The sequence below is a fragment of the Drosophila serrata genome, unplaced genomic scaffold (assembly GCF_035046125.1).
Source record: "Drosophila serrata isolate PLE 108 unplaced genomic scaffold, ASM3504612v1 contig_160, whole genome shotgun sequence".
Lineage (NCBI taxonomy): Eukaryota > Metazoa > Arthropoda > Insecta > Diptera > Drosophilidae > Drosophila > Drosophila serrata.
In genome coordinates, this window is record NW_028257058.1 from 394998 (window position 1) to 414589 (window position 19592).

At 36.2% G+C, this 19592-nt stretch overlaps 2 protein-coding genes and 1 long non-coding RNA gene across 17 annotated transcripts in view; 2 read left to right on the top strand and 1 right to left on the bottom strand.

Annotated features, from left to right (window-relative positions):
* On the bottom strand, positions 1-9099 carry LOC147644537 (uncharacterized). Its single transcript, XR_015270280.1, has 2 exons — positions 9036-9099; positions 1-1404 (listed from the first exon to the last, which is right to left on the bottom strand). It is a non-coding gene; the product is annotated as an uncharacterized LOC147644537 (long non-coding RNA).
* Positions 466-2787, top strand: LOC110185427 (uncharacterized). 4 transcript variants are annotated; one of them, XM_020954243.2, is made up of 4 exons: positions 466-552; positions 1747-2052; positions 2118-2285; positions 2628-2787. In XM_020954243.2, exons 2-4 carry the CDS (start codon positions 1771-1773, stop codon positions 2742-2744), a joined length of 567 nt encoding a protein of 188 aa, XP_020809902.1. In that variant the 5' UTR covers positions 466-552; positions 1747-1770; the 3' UTR covers positions 2745-2787. The 4 variants fall into 4 exon arrangements, with proteins under 4 accessions (XP_020809902.1, XP_086682571.1, XP_086682573.1 ...); XM_086826445.1 differs by having other exon boundaries at positions 472-639; XM_086826447.1 differs by lacking the exon at positions 466-552 and adding an exon at positions 698-781.
* The window catches only part of Asator (tau-tubulin kinase asator), a 19408-nt gene continuing 8455 nt past the window's right edge, over positions 8640-19592 (top strand). Inside the window, exons 1-10 of one of the 12 annotated variants that reach the window (XM_086826433.1) lie at positions 8640-8846; positions 9053-9255; positions 12488-13001; positions 13575-13940; positions 15155-15544; positions 15603-15818; positions 16454-16522; positions 16608-16922; positions 18238-19023; positions 19200-19336. In XM_086826433.1, coding sequence (XP_086682559.1) covers positions 9233-9255; positions 12488-13001; positions 13575-13940; positions 15155-15544; positions 15603-15818; positions 16454-16522; positions 16608-16922; positions 18238-19023; positions 19200-19336 — 2816 coding nt within the window. In that variant the 5' untranslated portion in view covers positions 8640-8846; positions 9053-9232. Of the gene's footprint in view, positions 8947-9052; positions 9256-9400; positions 9716-12108; positions 12361-12487; positions 13002-13574; positions 13941-15154; positions 15545-15602; positions 15819-16453; positions 16523-16607; positions 16923-18237; positions 19024-19199; positions 19337-19592 lie in introns of those variants that run through there. The other 11 variants (XM_020954228.2, XM_086826435.1, XM_086826434.1 and 8 more) reach the window with 11 other exon arrangements.

Consider the following 19592-nt stretch of genomic DNA (forward strand, 5'->3'; position numbering starts at 1 on the left):
TTGTGATTATTTTAATTATTTTATTTTTAAATTTAAATATTTGTACATTGCTTCTATTACCTAAATTCGTCTTAAACTTAATTCTATAAAACTGTAATATGGTTTTTAGCGAAAATCTTATAAGTTACTTTATTAATAGTTCGAAAATTTTGCTTTGGCATCGATGAAGGATTTTAATTGGCTGGAATTAAGTTCATTGAGCTATATTTAAAATAAAAAGACATATTTTCTTTAGCTCTTATCATTGTCCTATAAACCGTTATCATTTGTTTCGTTTCGTTTTCGACTAGATTCTGCAAAAAAAAATTTTGTAAAATCCCTCAAAGAAGTCATCTCAACCATTTTTTTCATTCTTTTGTCAGTTTCAGTACAAAGCTTTACCGACAAAATATTCTCAATGATTGTACAAACTTACTTGTAATTATAAATATATACATATTTTGAGATTTGTATATATGTTTGCATGTAGGTGTATAACTGTATCTTTATTGAATATTGATATTCAATCTATAATTAACTTAATATCCATATTAAACGTCGTTATTGGCAAAAGTATTTGACCAACATTTTACTTCTTTATGAGCGATACCGGAGGACTACTAGCACTACAAATTTTTGCACAATTTAACGAAAAATTCGGTGATACGATTTGCCAAAACATTTTTTGGTATTTAATGAAATGAATTAAAATAATGCATTTTACGTAATTGTTTGTATGCGGGTCAATTATAAATTGCCAATAAGAAAGACTATTAAGCAATTCAAAATAAACAAAAGTCAAGTAAAATAAACTATGTACATAACAATAAAAAGTCCATGTGTTTAGAAATCAAGATGTTTAAAAAAAGAATCTATAATTACATTTGTACATGTTCAAAAAATGCGTGTTAAATCAATAACTATTGGGAAATATAAAAGAACAGGGGGTATCTTCCCTATCCTATTTTTTTATACCCTTGCAGGGTATTCTAATTTCAGTCAGAAGTTTGCAACGCAGTCATCTCCGACCATATAAAGTATATACATACATATATTCTTGATCAGCATCAACAGCCGAGTCGATCTAGCCATGTCCGCCTGTCCGTTTCTACGCAAACTAGTCCCTTAGTTTGAAGTTTATAGATTAAATATTTTAGCGCGGCGAGAAGAACGCAGTGACTCTTTCTGCTCTCGGGGCTCATTCCGCTATTCTTTTTATGAGACCCCAGTAACTCCTCTTAGACTCGAAGCTCGCATATGTATAGTGATCCGTGAAGAATTACAAAATCAATGCCACTGAAAATTGGCGTCAGGTAGCAACAACAAAGCTCGTTTGCTCGTACATTCTGTCTGGCTAATGAGGACGGTAGCAGTTGATTATTTTGTTTGTCTGGCTGCTATTTCGTATAGATCTTGTGACGATGCCTGATTTAAAGAAAATATTAAATTATTTTTAAAATGTTTGTTTTTCTTTAGGCTTCTTACTTATGCTATTCCAATTTTGATTGCGTTTTAATCTTATAAATAAACAAAAAAGGAAGCTAACTTCGATCACTAAGAATTAATACAATATAAATTATATATATTTATGTTAAAAACACAAAGTAAAGCCTGCTTTTAATTCATTCACCTATTCATATTATACTTACAGTTTTACATTCACAGTTTTGCATTTTCCTCTGTATCTATCCTTATATAAATATAGATAGACATACGGTTTTTAGTTAATGATTATGAACACAAAACAATTACTTTTTTTTGTAACAGATTCTTCAATTTTGATCTTATATAATGTATTATTGGAGTAATAATGCAGAGCGGAGCCAACAAACGCAGGTACAAAAGCTCGTTCCTTTCACTGAACTGAACGTTATTGGAAATTTAAAAAACACAAAACAATGCAATGCAGAACTTAGAAATAATAATAATGGAGAATTTGACGAAACTAGTATTGATAAAGCCAAGCTTTATTTTGTACAAAGTGGAATATTGGGACCAAATTACTTTAAGGAGTCCAGTGACTTAATAAGAAAAACATCAACTATTCATGCTGATACGAGACTAAAAAATCAGGTGAGCTTAATTAATTAAATAATTTTATGTGTTCGGATATATAACTACTCTATAAACATATGTAGATCCGGAAGACGTCATCGTGTCTACGTTCGAGAGTAACTATCGAAAGAAAGAACAGTTATGATGTTTCCCTTATTAATCTTCAAGCTGAAATAAATTTAATGAGAAGTACCTTAGACCAAGGAGAGATTAAAATTATAACTCTACGTACTGAGATTGGGAAGTTAAAGGTAAGAAATAGTAATATTAAAATTAAATTTAAGAAAGCTAAGAATTGTATATCCTTCATAATTAGATACAAATATATCCTCTTTCACTATTACTAAAAACAATTGCACTTTGCGTTAGTTTTCTATATACTCTCAGTCGTATGTAAGTCGAAACGGTCCGGATCGGATGACTATATTATATACCTGCCATAGAAACGGTCCAAAAATGTTTTAAAAATAAATGATCAATTTGCAAGGATATACAAACTTCGGCTTCCTTTCTTGTTTATTTATTTTTTATTAACATAGTAAAATTAGTGTCATATTTATGTGAATAATTTTTTTGTAATATTTTTTTTTCAGCGATTACTTCAAAAGATAATGCATGTACAGAAGGAAGATTGTAATAATCACTCAGAAGAAATATTATTAATTCGAAATCCAGGGCCAAGTTTATGTTTATTTTGTCAACCAAAATAGATAATATAAAAATATCGTCTTAAACAGTATTGACAATATTAAAGTAAAACACTTATTAGTTATAAGAATAAGAAGGAATTAAAGCTTCGGCATGCCCAAATTGGTATATCCATGTGGATTCCAATTCGATCTTTAATAATTAAAAAAATATCATTTCCATATTATCGCATCAGTTGAGAACGGCTAAACCGATTTGGAGGACATTTTTTTCAATTGCCTGCCAGCCGAAGGTTTTTGTTACTAAAAAATGTTAGAAAACCTTCCTGAAAATTCTTTATGGCCTCAACAGATGTTGAGAGCAACATTTGAGAGCAAATTTGCCAAAGTGATCTTTGTGAGTGTTTTTTTTTTTTTAATAATGAACAAAATGCATTAAGACGGACGCGATAGGCACTGGATCACCTTGCAGAAACGCTTCCTCAGAATAGACGACATTTTACTAGAAGAAGACAACCTGTAAATTTTGACTTGAATCGCGCTGCATTCAATCACGGTTCTATAATCGCTTATAAATATCTAAGCTGCGTTGTTATGGGTTCATTAACTGTCGTATGTCCGCATTGCAATGCAGTGAAGTTTCTGTCCACCGAGCTTCCAAAACATTGCTCCCGCAGGTCGGCCCTTTGCGTACTGTTCATCGGGCTAATCTACGTTCTCCCGCTCGCCTCTCTTTGATATTCGCGACCGCCCGCTCCCGAGTTCTCGAGCTTTGCTCGCTGCTAAGCACGCTGAGGGACCGCACGGGCCCGCTCTCGCACTGTTAAGCTTAGCTTATCGGTCGGGAGCGCAGCCCTTATGTTTAAGATAATCAGTTCTATGTATGAAGTGAAATAAAGCTGAGGCACTGAAGCGTGCCCTACGACGCCCCCGACTTCTCTTTTTAACGTCTAGGGGTTATATTATTTTACTTCTGCGTCGCGGGAGCTATTTTTCAACACAGGATCATTAGCGGCAGGATCGCCCTCCCCTGCACATATGGTCCTTCGAGCCGGATATGGAAATTCTGTCCTTTTACCAGCAGTTCCCGGTGACTTTTCCGCTAAAGATAGGTAAATGCTTTCTTCAGTCTCGTTCTAGCTGCCGGTCTGCAACAGTGGGCCGAACATTACATTTCGGTAGAACTGCTGCAAGATTTATTGTTTTTATTCGTGTCAACTCCAAGTCCGATTCCACTCCGATACCTGCACTCCAGTGGCAACAAGTTCAATTGTATCTGCTGCCACAATTAGTTTTCGTTTACTTCGGCATTCAAATTATTGCGGGATTCCGATTTTTTTTTGTACAATTTTTTAACCGATTCCGTCTATCCGTTTGGAAAGATCCCAGTCCGCATCTCCGCGACTCTCTCCGTCTAAATCAAAGTCCGCCGCTTTCCGCTTAAGAGCAAACGGCGAGAATGCTTTAAATACTAGCCCAGGTCCATCGTCAAGGCTCACTCGATCGACCACAAAAACGGCTCTTACTGCCGTCGACATTGCGTTGAGGAAGTTTATTGCCACGACAAATCGTGTCAGTCAATTTGAGGCAAATATCCAAACTCGGGGCGCCCCAGAAACCACCAAGCTCTCTGTGGGAAAAGGTCGAAAGGGATTACGATAGTTGTTCTGAACTTATATCGGCATCCGTTGAGAGTACGGAGCGCTTGGAGAATATGAAGTTTCTAGTCAACAGCCAGTTACCATTTTTTTTTTAATATCTAGGCTGTCCCCCAAGAGTCCGGAAGCGCGCTAAAGGAGCTGCAAGGCACTATACAGAGTTGTCTAACGGCTTTAGAGTTGTCCACCATTCAGGTCGAAGCGTGGGACTGCCTCCTGGAGGTTTCCTCGAAGCTTCCCAAGCTCACGCTTTCCATGTGGGAGCAATCTACCCATAATAAGGCGAACATTCCAACTTGGAACGAGCTAGACGCAGGCCATCTTCAGTGTTCAGAATGCTCCTGAACCTTCGAGCCCAGAAATCGCACCGATCCAAAGGATATCCTCGTTCGCGGATTCCCTACGGCTACGTCAAGAGCAGACGAGGTATTTTATCCTACCCATGCCGAGTCTGCAGCGGAATCCATCAGCTTTGAAAATGCCAAAAGTTCCTCAGGCTTAATGCTGAGAAGAGGCTCAGCGCGGTGTCCACCAACCTTTACTGTTCCAACTGGCCCACGAACATTCCCAAGGCAAGTGCCGCAGTGATGACCGATGCAAGACGTGCAATTAGCACCACCACACGCTCCTGCATATGCCTGAAAATCCAGTTCCCGCACCCTGATCGCAGCATCCTAATTAGCGTTATTTACTGACCACTCTTCTAACTGATATATTTTTTCCAGTCCGCTTCGAGAAGATGCCGGCGCTTCGCACCACGCGAACGCTCTGGAGGGCAGGCGTATTAGAGGTTAAATTCAACCCGCGAACTTTAACCGCTACGGACGTTGACGTCTCCCTTAGGATCCTTCGCCTCTCCCCGGCACTCCTCAGACACTCCACGGCTTCGTCCACCGCTCCTCAGCTGCACTTCGGTGCGCATAGGCAATTTCCGCCCCTAGCCAGGATACCCTGCAGACCGCGGCAGTCGCTTCGCCCCAGTCTTCCGTTCTGCAGCGAGTTGTATAAGGGCGGAATATGTTGCAACCCGAGTAATTGAAAGGGGGCAGAATGTACACGTCAGGAGGCCCTTCGCGCTCTCCTCTTTTCGATATTCGCGACCGCCCGCTCCCGAGTTCCCGAGCTTTGCTCGCTGCTAAGCACGCTGAGAGACCGATCGGGCCCGCTCTCGCACTGTTAAGCTTAGCTTATCGGTCGGGAGCGCAACCCTTATGTTTAAGATAATCAGTTCTATGTATGAAGTGAAATAAAGCTGAGGCACTGAAGCGTGCCCTGCGACGCCCCCGACTTCTCTTTTTAACGTTTGGGGTTATATTATTTTACTTCTGCGTCGCGGGAGTTATTTTTTAACACAGGATCTTTAGCGCCAGGATCGCCCCCTGCACAAATACAATATAAAATATATATATTTATACCCTTGCAGGGTATTATAAATTTAGTCAGAAGTTTGCAAGGCAGTGATGGAGCTATTTCCGACCATCTAAAGTATATATATTCTTGATCAGCATCAACAGCCGAGTCGATCTAGCCATGTCCGTCTGTCCGTCTCTCCGTTTCTACTCAAACTAGTTCCTCAGTTTTAAAGCTACCTTAATGAAACTTTGCAGTTAGTCTTCTATATACTCTCACTCGTGTATATGTCGGAACGGGTCGGATCGGACGCCTATATTATACAGCTTCCATAAAAATGATCGGAAGTTAAAAAAACTCTTGCTTGTCCAATTTTCAACAGATTTTCATATAATTTGAGATACAGCCATTTTATACTATTCTAGAATTTTAGTTTTAATTTTTTTAAAAACCGGACTTCTGTATCATATAGCTGTCATTCAAACGACCATTATATATAGATGAAAACGCAAAACTGCATCTGTAAAGGTAGGTAGGATACAGTGGTGAGGCCCGATACTAGGTCCTGCAATTAGAGCTAAGCTCCTTTTTGTTCCACTCCCTGTTCGGTGTTGGTGGTCCAGTTCACTATCAGTACCAACCAGAGTCTGTAAGGAAGCCTAGGATTGCCGAAACTTTCAGCTTTCCTATGCTTCCCAGTGACTCCATCTAGTGATCCAGCGCTGGGCAGAAGCAGATCAGATGTTCCGGTGTCTCTTGATCTGTAGTTTTCTTGCAGCTTCTACAGATTGTATTGTGTGGCAGTCTCATCTTCATTTCGTGCGATCCGATCGCCCAATGTCCAGTGGTCACTGCCGCGATCCTGCTGATATCCCGTTTGCTGTTGGATATCAGTTCACTGGTTCGTTTTTTGTCGCACCTCGGCCAACATTCTTTTGACCTTCTGTGCTCTCTCTTACCATGCTTTGTTAGCTATCTGCTTGAAGTGGTCATGGATCCTTGTCTGGATCGCGTTTAGGGAGATCGGTAATTCGAAGTCTGTACTTAGACCTGCCGAGCCTGCACGGTCTAGTTCGTCTGCCTTTTCATTTCCCGGGATCTCGTTGTGTCCCGGTACCCATGTTACCTGTACCTAATTTTTATCAGCAACTCTATTAAGGGCCTTTTTGCATTCTGCCACTAGCCGTGGGTTTGTTTTCATATAAAAGCCCTAACTGCAACTGTAAAACTGTAAATATGTTTTTTATACATAAATTAATATAATTTATATTGTATTGATTCCTAGTGATCAAACTGCAAACCAGCAAGGGTATAGAAACTTCGGCGTGCCGAAGTTAGCCTTTTTTTTCTTGTTATGTTTAAAAGCAATGAAGTAAAGCAGGCTTTTAATTCATTCACCTTTAGATATTATACTTACAGTCTTACATTCAAATTTTGCACATTTTGCATTTTCCTCTTTATACAACGATCATTTATGTAGTCGTCCAATTTTCATAAAATTAAAATCAAAATTCAACACTTTTATAAAAGGGCTATATCTCAAATTTGATGAAAATCGGTTAAAAACTGAAAAAGTTATACATTTTAACTTTAATTTCTCGATCGTTCCTACGGCAGCTTTATGACATAATAGTAGTCAGATTTTCATAAAATTGTACTCATAATTGTAGAATAATATAAAATGGCTATATCCCAAATAAGATAAAACTCAGTAGAAAACGGAAAAAGTTATATTTTTTAATTGTATTAATTTCTCGATCGTTCCTATGGCAGATATATGATATGATGATTTTCATAAAATGGTACACATAATTGTAGAATAATGTAAAATGGCTATATCTTAAAATAAATAAAAATCTGTTGGAAACTGAAAAAATTCGAATTTTTATTTATATTAATTTCTCGATCGTTCCTACGGCAGCTTTGTGATATAGTAGTCCGAGTTTCATAAAATTTAAAAAAATAGTAGAATAATATAAAATGGGTATGTCTCACATTGGATGAATATTTTTATTTGTATTAATTTAATTGCTATATGATATAGTCGTCTGATCAGGCCCGTTCCGACATACGAGTGAGAGTATATAGAAGACTAACTACAAAGTTTCATTTATGTAGCTTCAAAACTGAGACTCTAGTTTGCATAGAAAGGGACAGACGGACGGACGGACATGGCTAGATCGACTCGGCTGTTGATGCTGATCAAGAATATATATACCTCATATGGTCGGAGGTGACTCCTTCACTGCGTTGCAAACTTCTGACTAAAATTATAATACCCTGCAAGGGTATAAATATATTGATATCTGGAATTATAACTTCCAGATTTGTTCTTAAATTTTTTCGATCATACTTATTGCAGCTATATGCTACAGTCGTCCGACTCGTCCGACACATTCCGGCTTATGTACAGTTTGATTATATAGTAGACTAACTGAAGCTGAGAGGCTAGATCGACTCGGCTGCTGATGCTGATCAAGAATATATATATAGTTTATATGGTCGGAAATGACTCCTTCTTGCATTGCAAACTATGACTCAAGTTGTAATACCCTGCAAGGATTTAAATATCTTCTTGGGTTCCAGTTATAATACATTAAATCCTAATAAATAATGGTTGAATAAAATTGGTCTATTTTTGTATTCTTTTTTTAAATAATAATAATGACTTTTTTATAAGGGATTATTTTGTTTGAACTAATTTAGTTAGAAGAGATTGTTGGATTTAAAAAATTTTTAATATGTAAGTTGCCCAAAAATGTAAAATATGTACATACATATATATAAATATTGATCGAATATATCCATTTTATAAAGGTGTCAAGCTTTCTCTCTGACTAAAGATAGCTTTTTCATTCTTGTTTATGTTATACACACACAGAAATAGTGTATATTTATCTATCAGTGTATATCTAAAAGTATATATGTATCAAATGCCGAGAGACGGAACACAAATACTTTTGGTTATAAGCGAAAAGCTCGTTGAAAATGTTGAAATTTTTTCGAGAAAATTTGTTCGGTTGCTTTCAATAATAATATGTGTTTCAAAAATTAATTAAAATTTTTTAAAAATATATTTTAAACGGTCTATCGTATCGATCTATATTTACGTATGTGTATAATTTACATACAAATAAAGTGTTAAAAAACATGTGAAGTAATATTGGCTGTGAAATGTGTTTAAAGTTAGTTTTTAAAATTCGGTAGAAATAATTATATCGGTGCTTTAAAAATAGATTTTACTTACAGTTACATATGTAGGCATATCTATATAATTTATATTAGTGTCTACATACATATATAAAGCCAAAATATTATTCTATGTATTATTAATAATACCTAGTACCTTATTTTTATATGTAGAGCTCTACTTTATATAAACAACTGTGGGTGTATTGAATAAAATATATTCTTCGGTATTTTTAAAAATGAGTAAATGTGAATAGAAAAATGAGAAAAAATTTTATGATTACTGTGATTTTATTGTACAATAAAAATACGCGAATTTTGCGTAGAAAAGTATAAAAAACAAAAGACGACACTATGCATTTACAAGAAAATCTCAGGTAAGTAAATTGGGGATGGCTTATTCAAATAAATATATACATATAAACATATATTAAGAGTAGTCTATCGGTTAAAAAAAAGTCACTACTAAACCTTTAGTTCTGAATAATCGATACTTAGATGCCATCGAATATGTCCTGCCTTATGAACAACGCATGCGCAGTACTTTGCTTGGAAAATTGGAAAAGTAGTAGTAATATTCTATGTCAGCTGCTGGCTTTTCAGTTTAATTGAGAAAAAATATCAAAATCAATACCAAGTCTTGTAATTTTCGTAAATATTGTTAAATATATAATGCATTTAAAATAGATAGTATCCAAGTTTAGTGTAGTCAACCTAACAAGGTGTCAAAAGCGAACTCCAGATTATAATATTGATTCTGCTCATTAAACGGAGGCTTCGGTGAATTTTCGATTATATGTAGAAGCACCATTTCCTAAAAAAAAGGAAGCACTGCTGGTATGTAAATATGGTATTTATAACAAATTACTTCAAACAATTATCTTTTTATCTATTAATTTGTTAAATTCTTAACTATTCAACTTATATTTCTTGAAGCTACCAAAGCTTACCTGCTTATTCAATTCATATAAATCCTGTTTAGCAATGGCTTATATAGGTATGGGGTTGTTTTACAATTAAGGGTAAATAAAGCAGTATGCGTTACTATGGGTGGTGCTGCCAGAAACTATGAAACCAAACTTATAAATCTGCCTGAAAAAATGTATAATTATTGCAAAAAATTACATGAAGAACAATACTTATAATAATCATTCAAGGTGACAAATCTGTAGTCTTCAAATAAAATGTGTAATAAAAAAAAGAAATAATAATAAATGTATTTCAAAACATTGCTATTGAGTTAAAACAGGTTTTGATATATTTGTGAAGCGTAAAATAAGTATTATCAATTACAAAAGGTTATAGAAAAAGTTGAATATTCTGAGGAATAATAAGAAATAGAATGGATTTATCATATAATATAAAAATTTGTAAAGTATCAGAAAATTAAAAGATAAAGCCTAATATTTTTCCCTATTTCCACTATAAATTAATTTTATTTGTTGAGATTATCGTTTGGCGTTTCCATTTCTTTAAACCCAGTTTATTTGGTCGCGCAGCAGCATAAAAATTATTTTAATGCAAAAACACAGTATTAACTTCGTTTGTATTGTATAAACAAGTTATAATACAAAATACATTTAATTTTTTTTAGTACGTTACGGTGATGCTAAGTCGCCGTTTCTAAGCAGGGAGAGGGAGCGAGAAACAAACAGTTTTAAACGGCTATTCATTAGTGCCTTTTTAAGGGGTTACTTGTTTTTACTCGGCAATGTGTAATTGTATCGTGGGTACGCCGAAGGAGTACATAGGTTTGGACGCTGGTGCCATGTTCTTCCATGGACAGAACAGCGATCCATCCGTATCCAATCGTCCGAGTTCCTTCTACAGGTTTTACAGATTGCTTAAAATTAATATTATTATTATTGTCCACGGAAGGCGCACCCGCTGGATGCATTCCAATCGCTTTGGGACAAATATTAATCAAAAACCAACCATAAAATGTTGAAAGAGTCTTTGTTTCAAAAGAGCCGGGTCAACAAAGTAGGACCACAACATTTGCCCTCCAAAAATGCCGAAAAACTAGAGCGGTCCCACTTCAAAAGAATAAACTTTGTCGAGCGGCAAACCATTTTTGCCCTCAGCATACCTTACTTTACTTTAATGGCCTGTACTGTCACGCGAATTCCAGAGGGGGAAAGAATATAAAATTTATTTAAAAAAAGGCTGTTCTCGAATATTTGCTTCTCGCTCACACTTGCAACTACTTCAAATATATTTAAAGTTGTGGATTCCGCCTAGGACAATAGTGTGCGGTAAAGACAAATTCTGAAGTTCAGAAGAGCAGATACAATTCATTTAATTAAATTGGTAGAAACAAAGACAATGTTTTGTGATATTGGCAATTATATTAGTTTTTAAAAAAGAAGGTAACGCTTTGGGACAAATATTTAAAAACCAAGCTACAGATATTCCACGGGTCTTAATTTTCAAAAAAGATTGTTGGTTTCAAAATATGGCCGCATCATATGCCTTTCAAAAATTCCGAAAACAAATCTACAAACAAATCTACCTTTTTTCGCTGCAAATAGTTCTACCGTAAGCAACGTATGGCGAGGGTAAAACACCGTTTTCATGCAGTGAGAGAGAGCAAGAGGAAAATAATTTAAAACGGCTGTTCGTCAGCGCCGTTTTTAAGGCCTGTACGGAGACATAAACTGAAAAATACTAGAAAGTTGGATGGCGTTAGGAGATTCCCGACCGCACACTTTTAGTATTTTTCTAGCGGCTTGCAAAATAATAATAATAATAATAACAATTTTTTAATTATAAATCCTGCCATGAACAAAAATTTGCGGAAAAGGGGAATTAAGAAGTTTAGAGGAGCTGATACAGTTAATATAATTAATTAAGTAAAGAGAATTAAAATATTTCAGGTTTCTGGAATGTATATTAATTTGTGGGGAAGAGGGAAACCTTGAAGAGAAATATATATGTATGTATATATAAGAATGATACAGGCCAGCAAGGACAAATTGGAACAGCTGAACAGCTCGACTTGCCAATCTGAGAGATCTCGATGCTCCTGGAACAGATTATTAAGATAGCTCTCTAAGGCGCCACCTCTACAATACATGCCAATCGCTTTGGGACGAATATTAATAAAAAAAAACAATCATGAAATGTTGAACGCGTCTTAAGTTTCAAAAAAAGCGGATGAACAAAGTATGACCGCAACATTTGCCCTCCAAAAATGGCGAAGAATTAGTGAAAAGAGCGGTCACACCTCAAAATAATATACTCTTTCGCGCTCGCAAACAGTTTTACCCTCGCCATGAATCATAAATATAAAAAAATACCAAACTCTTAAAGGGGTTTTCAATACTGTTTGCATATTACATTGGAAGCAGAACAGCTGCAAATCAATTAACAACTAAACGTTGGCAATGTTTTTTTCTATAATACTCTGCCGAGCATGGCTTCGGCAGCCTTCAATATGGGATGATATTTATATTTACCTGAAAATAAGACCGCCCAGTAATGTACATACATATATCTGCATCTATTTGTAAACAAACATGCATATGTACATATGTGTGTATGTATATACATATGTGCATACCTTAGTATATCCTTTTATTGACTGAAAATTATGCATTTTTATTTCAGGAACGATAAAAATGCTTCTGCGCCCGATGAGGGTCATCCGTCATCCAACCAGGAGCACTTTATAGACTCTAGACGGGATTTACAAAAAAAAATATTAAGATTTCATCCACCGCCGCCATCAAAACCACCGCCACCCGCGGCTTTGGGCGCTGCCATCCTGCAGTCTCGTCTCCTAAAGCAGATAGAACACGCTGGGGACACAACTCCTGTGGCTGCGGAGGAGCCTAATATATATAGAGCAGAGGCAACAACCGAAGAGCATCGGTATCCAAATGCCTTACAACGATCGGCCACCTTGCCGGCGAAACAGAATCGGTTAGGTTTGCGCAGTCGCGTCACCTTTAAAGTGCCATCGTCACCGGCACCACCTGCAGCTCAACCTCCAATTCATAATCCCTATCTTAATCCTGAAAAGATCGACAAGGTCGTAGGTGGAGCCAAAGAAAAGGAATCCGGCAAGATGACTTCCGAAGATCTGCTGCAGCCGGGCCATGTGGTGAAGGAGCGTTGGAAGGTAAGGACGACTCAGTTGTTATGTATATCGTACTATTCTAAAGGCTTTTTTTCTACTAGACTTCGTAAGTGCATTATAAAAACATTTGAATATGTAATATAGGTAATAGGCATTAGTAAAAATGGTAAAAAATAAACAATTGTAAACAAAAACTCCAATATAATAAGAAACGAAATTTTGGAAAGCCGAAGCCCCCGCAGTCATAATAAAACAACAACTATTATTAGTAATGGGATCAAACAATTTCCTTTCTAAGAAGATATGGGAATACATACAACGAGAACGGAAGCTAACCTCGGCACGCCGAGATTTCTATACCCTTGCAGATTGCAATTAGATAATCAATGTAAATTAAAAAACAACATCCGCCAATATATACTTTATTTATGTTATTACAGTTACAGGTCTTATGTTATATTCGTCCGATTTTCATAAAATGAAACCCGAAACTCTGAAAAAATAAAAAAATTGCTACACCTCTTAGATGCAATTTTTTTGAAAAACATCTAAAAAAGTTTCTACCAAATCTCAAAGAAAATATACTTTGTCTTATTATGAATTTTACTATTGCAGGTCGTTCGGAAAATTGGCGGCGGCGGCTTCGGTGAAATCTACGAGGGCCAAGATCTTATTACTCGCGAGCAGGTTGCCCTTAAAGTTGAGTCTGCGCGTCAGCCCAAGCAAGTTCTCAAAATGGAAGTGGCTGTTCTTAAGAAGCTGCAGGGCAAGGAGCATGTTTGCCGCTTTATTGGCTGCGGCCGCAACGATCGATTCAATTACGTGGTAATGCAGTTGCAAGGCAAGAATCTAGCCGAGCTTCGACGCGCTCAGCCGCGTGGTGCATTTTCGCTTAGTACAACACTTAGGTTGGGCTTACAAATTCTAAAGGCCATTGAATCGATACATTCGGTTGGATTTCTTCATCGTGATATAAAGCCGGTAAGCCCATTCCTAATGAATATCAATGTCAATAAAATACAAAAAAAGAAGCTAACTTCGGCACGCCGAAGATTACATACCCTTGCAGATAGAACTTCGATCACTATGAATAATATATATAAAATATAAATTATATATATTTAAAAGCAATAAAGTAATGCCTGCCTTCATTTTATTTACCTATACTCTATTTACAGTTTTACATTCGTAGTTTTGCATTTTCCTCTATATCTAACGATCGTTTGTACGGGAGCTATATGATATAGTCGTCCGATTTTCATGAAATTTGACACAAAATTTAAGACTAATATAAAATGGCTATACCTCAAATTTAATGAAAATCAGCTGAAAACTGAAAAATTTATAAATTTAATTGTATTAATTTCTCGATCATTCCTATGGGAGCTATATGATATAGTAATCCGATTTTCATAAAATGTTACACAAAATTTTAGAATAATATGAAATGGCTATATTTCAAATTTGATTTAATTCCGTTGAAAACTAAAAATGTTATCGCCACCGCGATTGTCAGTCTTCCGACAACAGCCACCGTCATTCTCATTCCTCTCAAATTTCTCGATCGTTCCTATGGGAGCTATATGATATATTAGTCCGATATTCATAAAATTTTACACAAAATTGTAGAATAATATGAAACGGCTATATCTCAAATTTGATGACAATCTGTTGAAAACTGAAAATGTTATACTTATTAATTGAATTAATTTTTCGATCGTTCCTATGGGAGCTATATGATATAGCCGTCCGATTTTCATAAAATTTTTCACAAAATTGTAGAATAATATGAAATGGCTATATCTCAAATTTGATCAAATTCTGTTGAAAACTAAAAATTTTATAATTTTTTTTGTAAAACTTTTCCGATCATTCCTATGACAGCTATATGATATAGTCGTCCGATCCGGCCCGTTCCGACATATATACGAGTGAGAGTATATAGAAGACTAAATACAAAGTTTCATTCAGATAGCTTCAAAACTGAGGGACTAGTTTACGTAGAAACGGACGGATGCTGAACAACAATATATATACTATACATGATCGGAGGGAACTCCTTCACTGCGTTGCAAACTTCTGACTGCAATTGTAATACTTTGCAAGGGTATATAAGAGGAAAAGAGCCATTTATTTGAGGTCTTATTCGAAACAAGGATTCCATATCCATATTTTCCACACATTACTTATTTTAGAGCAATTTTTCTGTTGGTCGATTGCCTTATAATTGTCGACGGGTCTATATGTTGGACTTTGGATTGGCGCGTCAATACACAACGGGTACGGGTGAAGTTCGGTGCCCTAGAGCTGCCGCTGGCTTTCGTGGCACTGTTCGATATGCTTCCATCAATGCCCATCGCAATAGGGAAATGGGACGACACGATGATTTATGGTCCCTATTCTATATGCTCGTTGAGTTCGTAAATGGTCAGTTGCCTTGGCGTAAAATAAAAGATAAGGAACAAGTAGGCTTAACGAAGGAGAAATATGATCATAGAATATTGCTGAAGCATCTACCGTCGGATCTAAAGCAATTCCTAGAGCATATACAGTCGCTAACCTATGCCGACCGACCAGATTATGCGGTAAGTTATACATACTTTCATTTTATCATTAATAAACAACAAATATTAATTATTTTAGATGCTCATAGGATTATTTGAGCGCTGTATGAAAAGGCGCGGCGTCAAAGAGTCAGATCCTTATGACTGGGAAAAAGTTGATTCAACGGCCATCGTCGGCAATATCAGTGCAACAACAGCAGCAGGCAACCCCCTGGTTCCTCTTAAAAACGATTATGTGCATGGAAATATAACACAAATGACTGTGGCAGCATCTAACGCAAGTGGAACTGAATATGTGAGTTTATCGACAATGTATTTTTAATTATTTTGGAAAGGAGTCCTACTTCCAGACAGACGTTTTTAGTGTTAAAATCAAATAATTTATTGTTGTCAAAAGCAGAAACTCGATTTAGGTAGGTCTGAACAAACGGTGGGCGCGAGATCTAACGGAAAGACCAGACAAAAAAGGCAACCGCCACCGTCGTCATGAGACAGACAGAATGTACGAGCAAACGATCTGCATTTGCGTCCCAAAACGCATTACTTTGTTCTTCCAAACTCGAGATCGCGACGATGTGCCTGATACCGGACGCCAAAGTTTAGTTGCATTGTGTTTTTAAATATTCCCAGATCGCTTAACGCAAACTTCGACCGTCTGGCACGAGTGCTGGCGCCTTAAAACCAAAAACTAAAAAAAAAAAACTGAAAGAGCAGACTGCGCCACTGCATGCTGATGCATGCGTGATGCCCTGAACTGTTCATGTTGTGTTTTCGCGTTCTCTTTGACATCGGTGTTCGATAGATAACTAATGTTAGTGTAAATGGGCTATAACAGGAAAAGGTGCATATCAAGAGGTCGATGCGAAACCTTTTCTAACTAATTGTGCTTTCATCATCTTAAACAAATATCTTCTCTCCATTACTACATAGGTCCGAAAGCGAGGGGAAATCGAAACAGCTCACATTACAGCCACCGAGCCCTTACATATTAAAGAAAAAGTAAGGACAGAAAATTAATAGCAATAGCTTCAATGGTATTAATAATAATTATGATATTAATGAACTTGTTTTTAACTCATTCAAGGTGGACAGAAACTGCAATGCAACATCACTAAATCCACAGCCAAAAACTTCCGGCGAAGCTAACTTGCAACAGCATAGTGCCAATAATCAAAATGTTGTACACAAAAATTTGGTAGCCACAAACACGCCCGTATCCATAAATCCCAACATTCAAAATATTGCTGTTAAAACACCAGTAATTGGCTTGGGAGAAAGTCATAATGTTCCACAACCAGTTTTCCAATCAAAAGGCAACCAGTTACACGGCGTCGGTGTCGGCACTGGCTCGTTTTCAATGACAAATCAAAATAATTCTGCGCCGGTTTATGGAAATTCTGTAAGTGTCCTAAATGAAACTGCTGCTTATAAGACAAATTTCTCGAAATTTATATCAGCATTTAATGTTTGCTCGCGGTTTTTCTGTGTGTCATCGCGTTGACAGCACAACGAGTAGGGTCGCCAGAAGTGACAATGACACCAGCAAGGAAGCTTACTTCGGCCTGCCGATCATTAAAAATAACTAAAATATAAATCGTATACTTTTATGTTAAAAACAATGATTTTATGTCTACTTTCGGTATGTTTACATTCAGAGTTCTGAATTTTCCTGTACATTTAACGATCGTTTCTCTGGCAGCTTTATGATATAGTCGTCCGATTTTCATAGTATTAAAACCAAAATCCTAAAATATTAAAAAATATTAAAATATTGAAAAGAAAACCTCAGAGTTATGTTTTTAAATAAAAAATACATATAATCTGGAGAAGCTGTTCTAAAAATGTCCGCTTTTTTGTTTTTACGCAATTTATTCACTCAGTTTTAAAACAACAACAATGCAAATCTATGAATGTAAAGCTGTAAATAAATATGTACAGGTGGATATAATTGAATTACCTTGCCGTACCGTTCATCAACAAATATGTTACTTTTGTTCAGAAATTATCAATGACAGTCCATTCGAATTACTGATAAAATTAAAATGGGCTTGTCGTAGGCTGTCAAGCCTAGTACTAACACAATATATATTCTTCAAGCGGCAAAACTCGATTTTCCAAGCGAAATAAATAATTCGTTTATATTTTAAAAGCCAGGACGGAGGGAAATTTACAAAATATAAAAATTGCTTGCATGCAGAGCTTTCCAAGCCGGCAAGAAGAGGTTAAATTAATAAATAAGTAATATGAGCGCAAAATCCAATCCGTTTTACTTCATCTTAATATGACTTTATAAAGTTAAAAAAAAACACCTGTATTTAGCTGGTTGTTTTCATCTGCCGAAATTTTTAGTCATTCAGTCAAATAGAAAAAAGAAATTAAAAGATATTGAAAATCTTTAAAGTTACTTTTACTTTCTTATTCGTTTTAAACAATCTAAAAATTCAACCGACATTGAACCACCGGTTTCAGTTTTTAGGAGTTCAATTGACTTTCAATAGAAGACAATAATTTGAACGCTAGCGATAAAACATTTTTCATAAATTTACTTTGTTTGCCAATGTCGCAATTGACAATTTTTTGGGTTGCTGTTCGACTAAAATAGGAACGTAGAAATGTAAAAAAGATATATTTTGATGAATGGAGCAAACAGAACTATTCTCTATTCTCTCTACTATTTAAAATTAATACTTTTTCCACTACAAATATAATTACAGTATCCACAATCCGAGGAGAAAGCTTTAGCAAATCTTTTGCCAAAGAATGCAACGAACTGCGACGAAAGCAAAGCTGACACCGAAGACAATGGCATTACGAATGACAAAAAAAATGTGGAAACAGTCGAAGTGCAACAGCAGATTCAGAAATTACAATCACAAATTAAGTCGGGAAATGCAGAAAAGCAAACACAGAAATTGAATGAGAAATCCAATGAAATTCAGAAGCGATCAACGGATGAACCAATAAAATCGGCCACATTTGGTCGTCTTCGTGTTCTTACAGCACCGCCAATGAGTGTCCATGAATTGACGGTGAATCAACAAGGATCCATCGATCTGCCATCAGTAAAACAGGAACAGATTGCGCCGTTTACAGCTGGAAACTTTTCTGGCAGTGGAAACAGTTCGTCTTCTAAATTTGCCCTCAATTTGCACGGTCAAATGTTTAATATAGCCAACATGCCACCAGTTAATCGTCGTTCCATCACATCCACCAACCTGAGGCCATCCTCTTCGGGCGGTACCGGAACAACAACCACCCCGAGTTCAATTCAAAGGATAAACAGTGGATCAACGCCAACAGGAGGTGGCAACACTGGCAGAAGCAGCTTAACCGGCGACCGTGATCATTCAGTAACCCAGTTTGCATTAATCGATGACGAGAATGTGTCGGCATTGCAGCAGGTTACTAAAGGCGGTGCCGTTACACTGGCCTCCCAATGGAAAAGTCAATTCGATGATTCAGAGGATACTACCGATAACGAATGGAATAGAGAGCCGCAGGTATGTAGACTGTGCTATTGAGTTGTAAATTGTTTTTAAAATTTACCACTCGGGCTAATTTAAAAAAATGCATAAAATGTCTTCTTCTTAACTGTTAACCCTTACAATATTTACTGAATTAACTTTAAATCTTTGAGAATAAACACTTGCTAAGTATTGTACATTTCGCCTCTCAGTTTCAACCCAATTTCGAGCAATTGAACAAAGCGGATATATCATTACCCATTGCTAATAAGCCAGTGAAAATGGCCGTCGTCGCTGATACAGTAAAATCAACCAAGACCCAAAGAAATGGAAAAGACAAGGCGAAAAGGTAAGCGGAAAGTATAATCTGTTCATAAAAACTGAAAAGAGGCTATAAACTCAGTAAAACTTGGATATTCGCTCACGGTACTTTCAGTTTTTTCTTTTCGTTTAATTTTATAATAGATAATAATAGATTTATGGCATTCATCTTTATCAAAATCAGAAGTTCTAATTAATTTTTTGTTCGTGTTTCTTTTTTTTTAAGTTTGCCGCTTACAAAATTATGAATGTTATAAGTAACTATGTAAAGAAATATACATATA

What these genes read in the sequence shown, in the direction of transcription:
- LOC110185427 (XM_020954243.2), top strand. Translation starts at nt 1,771, where the DNA reads ATGTATTATTGGAGTAATAATGCAGAGCGGAGCCAACAAACGCAGGTA. An exon ending in ATACGAGACTAAAAAATCAG is followed by an intron (nt 2,053 to 2,117) that starts GTGAGCTTAATT and finishes AAACATATGTAG; the next exon opens with ATCCGGAAGACGTCATCGTG. An exon ending in CTGAGATTGGGAAGTTAAAG is followed by an intron (nt 2,286 to 2,627) that starts GTAAGAAATAGT and finishes TTTTTTTTTCAG; the next exon opens with CGATTACTTCAAAAGATAAT.